The sequence below is a fragment of the Sparus aurata genome, chromosome 1 (assembly GCF_900880675.1).
Source record: "Sparus aurata chromosome 1, fSpaAur1.1, whole genome shotgun sequence".
Taxonomy (NCBI): domain Eukaryota; kingdom Metazoa; phylum Chordata; class Actinopteri; order Spariformes; family Sparidae; genus Sparus; species Sparus aurata.
Window position 1 is genome coordinate 12,871,510 of NC_044187.1, and position 7,169 is coordinate 12,878,678.

General features: G+C 42.2%; 1 protein-coding gene across 1 annotated transcript; it reads left to right on the forward strand.

Annotated features, from left to right (window-relative positions):
- Positions 1–5,031: 5,031 nt before the first annotated feature.
- fgfbp1b (fibroblast growth factor binding protein 1b) lies at positions 5,032–7,169 on the forward strand. The gene is made up of 2 exons (XM_030430820.1): positions 5,032–5,241; positions 5,565–7,169. The coding sequence occupies exon 2, from the start codon at positions 5,593–5,595 to the stop codon at positions 6,280–6,282; it is 690 nt and encodes a 229-aa protein (XP_030286680.1). The 5' UTR covers positions 5,032–5,241; positions 5,565–5,592; the 3' UTR covers positions 6,283–7,169.

Below are 7,169 nucleotides of genomic sequence, written 5' to 3' on the forward strand. Positions count from 1 at the left end.
TTTCTTCCTCTGTGTCACTTTGTTTCACATTCATTCATTCATTTATTCATTCAGAAGGGTCCTTGTTTCTTCTCATAACAACGTGTCTGCCGCCCGGCCCGAGGAAGTTGTTAACGTACAGACACAGTCAGGGTGAAAGCCAGACTGCAGTAAAGATAATACGGCTCAGTCGGTGGAGGCGTCTGAGTGCAGCCAAACACTTCTTTGTATGAGCTGATGAATTGAGTCTTAAGAGCTACCGTGTGCAGGAACAGAGGGCATCTGTGTAAGAGGAAACGCCACACACACACACACACACACACACACACACACACACACACACACACCAATACACAGCAAATCACTTCCCGTCATAACAAACAAACCTTAATTATGTTGAAGTTCGTTTCAAATTCTTGCCGAGGTCCCAAACTTTTAAAAGGTGCCACATGTGTCGGGCTGAATTTATTTTGCATATTTTACTCAGTTTAAACATCTCGTAATATTAAATGAGCTAAAGCAGAATATATGTCCTTTAATAATGTGAGTCAGCGTGAAATAAAATGATTTTAACAACCTTTAAGCTGCTGAAGTGGAAATAAAGGGAGGAATTTGTGTATTTAAGAGGAGTTTCAATAAGCCTCTCAGATCTGACATCTGAACCTTCAATAAATGGTACAGAAGAATAAATTAAATATATATTCATCAAACTCATCACATTACATACATTAACCCAAGACTGTACTGTAAGTAAGAACTCAAACATTCTGGTGACACTTGAACAAAGTCACACACAAAGTCAAAAGTTCACAATGTTCAAACTGCTGTTAACACTTTACAACGAGGACGCGTTAATTAACACGAGTTAATGCAGTAATAAGCATTAAATAACAATTAATTAACCATTAATTAAAAAAACCTACATGAAGAACACAGAGTCCACTGATCTCAACGTTGACCATAAATAACACATTAGTAAATTGATTAGATACATTAGTTAGATATTAATTAACAGCTCATTAATGCTTATTACTGTATTAATTCATGTCAATTCATGATAGTGGTAAAAATGTTCTCACTTGACCTGAAAATAAGAAGTGATAATAAAATCAGTAAAAGACAAGAATTAGGCAGTGATTAAATGTGACTAAGTACCTTTACTCAAGTAAATCTGGGGTACTTTTACTTTAACTGAGTATTAACTTTTTTTGTTTCGTACTTTACAACATTATGCAAGTCCAGTAAATATTGTACTGTTGTACCTCTTCTACATTTATTTGATAACTTAAGTCTCTAGTTACTTTTCAGATTACATGCTGAATAAGAGCAAAAGCACATTTCTGAAAATGTGAAAATTTCAGTAAAAGAAACACTTGATTTTGATGATCAGGAAAATATTGAGTATTGGATCAAATTATCGTTTGTCCTTTACAATATACACAACGCACGTATAATTTACATTTACTTGCCAGGAAATTACTTTTAACACTCCAGTGCAGGTTATGTTCATCAGAAACTTTAAGACTTTTTACTCAGTTACCGTTCCTATGTGCAACTATCACTTTTACCAAATCAATATTTTAAACTAGATACCTTTTATTTTTACCCAAGTTTGACTTTTGGCCACTTAATCAAACACGAGAATCAGGTAAACATGAAGGAAACAAAACAATCAATCAAATATATCAATAAAAATAAAACAAAACAAAGGGGCGACTCCTGTGTCTTTAACCAGATGCATCAACACATGAGGTTTGTCTTTTATATGACATAAATATGATGGAACACACACCGCCTCATCTCCTGCAGCTGTTTCCTCTCACAGCTCCATCAGTCGTATGTACTGTAACCCTGACAACCACAAGATGGCGCTGCGGTGAGGAGAGAGGAAGAAGGTGTGCTGACTTGTCTCCACATGCCTCGTACACTCCTCTCTTGTTCTCACAATCTCAGTTACACACACACACCAACCGTAAATCCTCTTCTACTGTTTCCGCCACAGTGACTCAGAGATAAGCTACTGTTACTTGTGATTACTGGACATGTGCCCGTATACGTACACTTCCTTGTTACCTACACCTACTGCTCACTTATTTGCAAACAGACTGTATTCATGAATTGTCCCGAGTTGATTTTACACAGCCACGTGTTCGCCGTCCTCTCCTGTGAGTAGCCGAGACTTTCTAGGACGATACTATCACCTGTCACCAGTTCACCTGATGACCTGTGAAATGTTGCAGGCAGGTGTTTTTGGAGCGCTCCACGACTCTCGAAACTTGCTTGAAACGTGTTGCTGTCACTAGATTCAACATATAGGCTATTTACAAAAATCAGTGAAGCCGATGAGGTCAAACATTAAATCTATTGTACTAGTTTTAATTGAGTCAAAGAGGAGAAACAAAGCGGATATATACACCTTTGACATTTTTCCCAGCATACATTCTGAATTGACATTTCGACGTGAAGGTCTGAGTTTAATCTCTAAGAAATGGCATTAGTGATTTGCTTTGTGAGTCACGCCGGTGAACTGTGAAACACAACGGCAGGTTCCTTAAACCGTAAAACACCTGAACGGATTTGTCGATAACGATATTATTGTTAGTCACACCTGTGTTTGACGAGTGAAAACGTGGGAAGCATCTCTCGAAACAAACTGAGTCACTGGCGTCAAAGAAGAAACAAAGGCTGTTCATGAAGGTTTTAATCACACTAACAACTTTATGTACAAAGTGTTGATGTGGAGCTTCAACTTTTCTTTGAAAGGCATTTTAAAAACTTCGATTCATGACCACTGAGCTGGACTAGATTGTATTATACTCGTGTTTCTTACATTTTTCTGTTGTTTTTGTGTATATAAAACGTGAAACAGCATTTCCTCAAGTTTTATTTGTTCTACAGTGATACGTTGAGTTGATTTGTAGGCGCCTGTGTCATTTCTATCTTGTATTTTGGAGTTTCTGGCCTCTTTATACTGGATGGCAAGATGATAAATCGACTTAGAACTTGTTGAGTATGTGTTGAGGAAAAGAAGACCATGCGTGTGGAGGAAGTACAAGTAAAGAAGACATAAAGAGTGCGTGGACTCTGGAGAGTTTTCACAGGTTAATGATTGTCGTAAAAACACAATGTGAAACTGTGGCTGCTGAAATAAGATGAAGACTTCTGCTGACTTCTGAGTTGAGTACATAAAAAAACTCACCGAGTCGATGTCGGAGCATCAGAGGAGGAAGGGGAAGAGTTTATGGGGTGATAGACAAAGGGCTGACATCTGGTGAATGTGTTACTGTTGGACAGATAAGTCTGTTAGCATCGAGAACAAGTGTTGAGTCACTGTAGTCTCGCCAGGAAACAGTCAGGACCGATGCACATTTTCACCAGAACAACCGGGAATCTGCACAAAAGTTTCAGTTTCAACACTTCGCAGTGAAACATTTTTGTGTGAGATTTCAGTTTGAGGCCTTCCCTGAACGAGACTTGTGTTTCTGGTTACGAAACAGATCTTTTTATGTAACAAACGGATCAAACTCCATATGAATTGGTCCCATGATGTGGTCAGACACGAAGAATAACAATCTCAGCCTTTCAGTGCCAAAAACAAGCACCTTAGGTGGATGTGAACTGACGTTCGGAGTTGCCATGAAGGATTATGATGCAGCTCTGAGGTGATCTACAGGAGAATCAGTTACACACCAACACGTGTAAATATAAAGCCCAGGTTTAATAAAATTGGAATTCCTCAACAAAACAATGAGCCACTCACCTTGGTACTGATGAAAATGTGGGTAAAGTTTCGTTATCCGTAAAACATTTCTGGAGCTTCACAGCAAAACAGAGTTGTAGCATTCTCCTAAACAACTGAAGTAGACGGGGACTTGTTTTAAAAAGTCTCTGCTGAAGCTCCAGGCTCTCAAATTGATGTGAAAAGACGAAAGACGCCCAATTCAGACTGTCTCCTCAAGGTGCGAATCTTGCACCGATGTTCCACCTCGCCGTCTGTATAAAAGAGACAGTGGGGGAACGGGGGACAGTTTTGTTCTGCCTCTTATCCGCAACAGACTTACTTATCAAAGAAAAGACAAATGTCCCACACTTCAACCCACACAGCAACGTTACAAGACCAAACAACAGCGATGTGGTAGCAGGTCGTGTCTTCTGCAACTTATGAGGGAAGAAATACAGAATGTATACGTGGAATGCTGTCTGTCATCCTGTCCGTCCTGCCGACTCTTCGCCACACCTGAAAAAAGTCTGTCCCTGTGCTAACACTTTTAGCTCCATAGGTTTTGGCCTTTAAAAATGGTTTGAAAAGTGTTGACAGATCCATATGGGATCTTGGCGCTTCCGAAGACTTGGATCACAGCCAGGAGACATTTAATGATTTTTTTTAATGTGTTAAAAAAAAGTTTCCATCTACTTCAGTTGTTTACCAGAATGCTGCAACACAGTTTTGACTGTCCATCAGCCTGAGGGTGAGTAGATAATGACCTTTAAAGGTTCAGCTTGAACACTCATTCTTGGACAAATGGAGGGTTGAACATAATTCTGGTACCAAAGACAAAAACCGTAATAATTCTCCTTCTAACTTTTATGGTTTTTTTACACAATAAACACAAAAGTAAAACAGAAAAACATGCAAACTTCACTTTGTTTTGATTTTGTGTTTTAAGAACATATTTCTTCACTCCTAATCAAGTTTAATGATCAACATCTGATCATCAATGATGAACATCTTCCATCAGCAGATTTTACTGCCATCTCGTGTCTTTTAATCCTCTGCTTTGGAAACACACGTTAAGCCAAAAGTCGGTGCAGACATAAGAGAGGATCTCCTCATGGCTTTACGCAGCAGCTGATTGGTGGAGAGTCAGAGTCGAGCCTCCAAGACTGCTTGTGCGCGTGTACGGCGTGTGAGGTGTGGGCTGTGACGTGGTTCCCCGGCTTGTTTGGCCTCTTTACATTGAACCCACTCAGCAGAGACGGGCAGCTCCAGCGTCAGATTTGGTTTATTCGTCACTTTGATCTCAGCACAAGGCGGGAGGTTTATTTTGGGCATGTCGGGTCAGGCCAGAACAAAACACGCTCCCGTTCCTCCACCCACAAAAAAACACTTCTGCCAAGTTTGGCCTCACATGAAGGTGCGTACGTCAGTGTTTTGTTCCGGGAATGGTGGGCGTGCCGGAGCATCTATGTATGAAAGCCATGTGCGAGAGCTCGGAGACGCACAGGGAGCAACTTTACGCACGGGAGCACTTGACATTTTCGGTGAGTTTGGCTCCGTGTATGTGGTTTTCACGTGTGTATCGTTACTTATACTGTAGTTTGATGTCGTGACTTTTTCACAGAAGTCTGGATTTACCGCAGGATCCACTTTTAATTGCACATTTTGCGTGCGTAAAACAGATATCTGGCTGGTTAAGGGCTGCAAAAAGCCTGTTTTTGTTGTAAATTCGCACCAAAACAGTCAGTATATCTGTGGATGTTTTCTCTAGAGATAATTCATATGCGTTTTTTCAATGAAACACTGAAACTGCTGATTATTTTCAGCACTGAGGCTTTTAAAAACGTGTCCTTTTTTGTCCTAATAGATAATACATCGTCTGCTTAAAGAAGAACATGTTGCTGCTTGGCACGTTCACTTCCTGGCTGCTGTTGGCCTTCCTCGGGCAGCAGGTCCTTCTGTCCTCCGCTGTGCGCAACAAGAAGTGGGGCGCTGGCGGGAAAGGGAGCTCGTCCGCGACGAGCGGCCGGGGGAAGTTCCCCATCGTCGCGGACAAGATGCAGTGCACCTGGGTGGCGAAAGAAATCGGGGACGCGGTGAGGCTGACGGTCAAGTGCGAGAATCCGGAGGCGCGCGTCACAGGTGGAGTCACCGACCTGGAGTGTCAGTACAACGGCAAACCTCAGCTCTGCCCGGCCTACGGCTCCAACCGGCAGAGCTTCTGGAAGCAGGTGACCCGCGCCTTTAAGCGGCATCAGGGCAAAGTGTGCAAGGACGAGCGAGCGCTGGTGAAGGCCTCCGTGTGTAAGAGCGCGCCCCGGGATGTGCACTTCAAGCTGGACATCCACAGCTCCGTCGCCTCCGCTCAGTCCGGAGGACACCCGGAGATCCCCCCGACCCTGCCCCCGTCCCCTCGCTCCACCCCCAAAGCCGGCGCCGCCTCCGCCGTGGGTCCGGCCGGACCGAGTCCGACAGCCTGCTCGGGACGCGTAGACTCCAAGAGGAAGGCCGAGGAGCACTGCAGCAGCTCCTGGGCCAGTCTGTGCACTTTCTTTTTCTCCATGCTGCAGAGCGACGAGTGTTAGCCTTCACATCCCACAGGAGGACATGATCAGACTGAACCCAGGATTCTATATCAGGCCTGTTTCACCGGGCATCTGTCGACAAATGTAATAATCTTTACTCAACAACAGTCAGATGTTCTCTCTCCACAGCGAGCTGACAGATGTTTATTACCACACACACACACACACACTGACATGTTTCACATCACTCATGCAGATGCGGACTTTAACATCAGGCATTTATCAGGTGTTTTGAATGTGACTCAGACATCAGAACAACTTTATTTCCATCAAATGCAGAAAGTAACCGCTCTCAGATCAGTTTTGTGGCACTTAGTATTGTGTTTTACTTGAGTTATTTCATGCTTTTTCTATACTTGGGGATCCTCTTTTCAGATTTAAACGTTCATCTGAAGCATGAGATGAGACTAGGGAATATGGTTCGTTGTTACAGATTAAATACACAACAGCACAGACAGTAGAGGACATGAGCTCCACCTCGACCAACTACAGCACTGACAATCCTGCTCACACACATCAGTACATGAGCAACAACACTCCAGGTCCTGAACAACCTTCTGCACTTCTGTTACGAACTGAATTCTTTTGGTACTTTTAAATGAACAAAGATGATAAAGTGAAAAACATAAACGTGACACAAATGTGGAAAACTGCCGCATTGAAAAAATAATGTTTAAAACGTTTGGTTTGTGTGAACTTGAGTAATATTGTTGATTGTAATAGAGTACTTTTTTTCAGTGTGGGATTGTTTTACTTCATCATAGAGAACTGAGGTTTGATTATACAGCGGTACTGTCTCCTACCTGTGGTCAACCTTCAGTCAGTCAACCCGTGTAATCACCACTGTACTGTATTTATGCACCGCAAATAAATATTTTGTATTTATA

Excerpts from the sequence above, each read along its gene's own strand:
- fgfbp1b (XM_030430820.1), top strand. The coding sequence starts at position 5,593 with ATGTTGCTGCTTGGCACGTTCACTTCCTGGCTGCTGTTGGCCTTCCTC.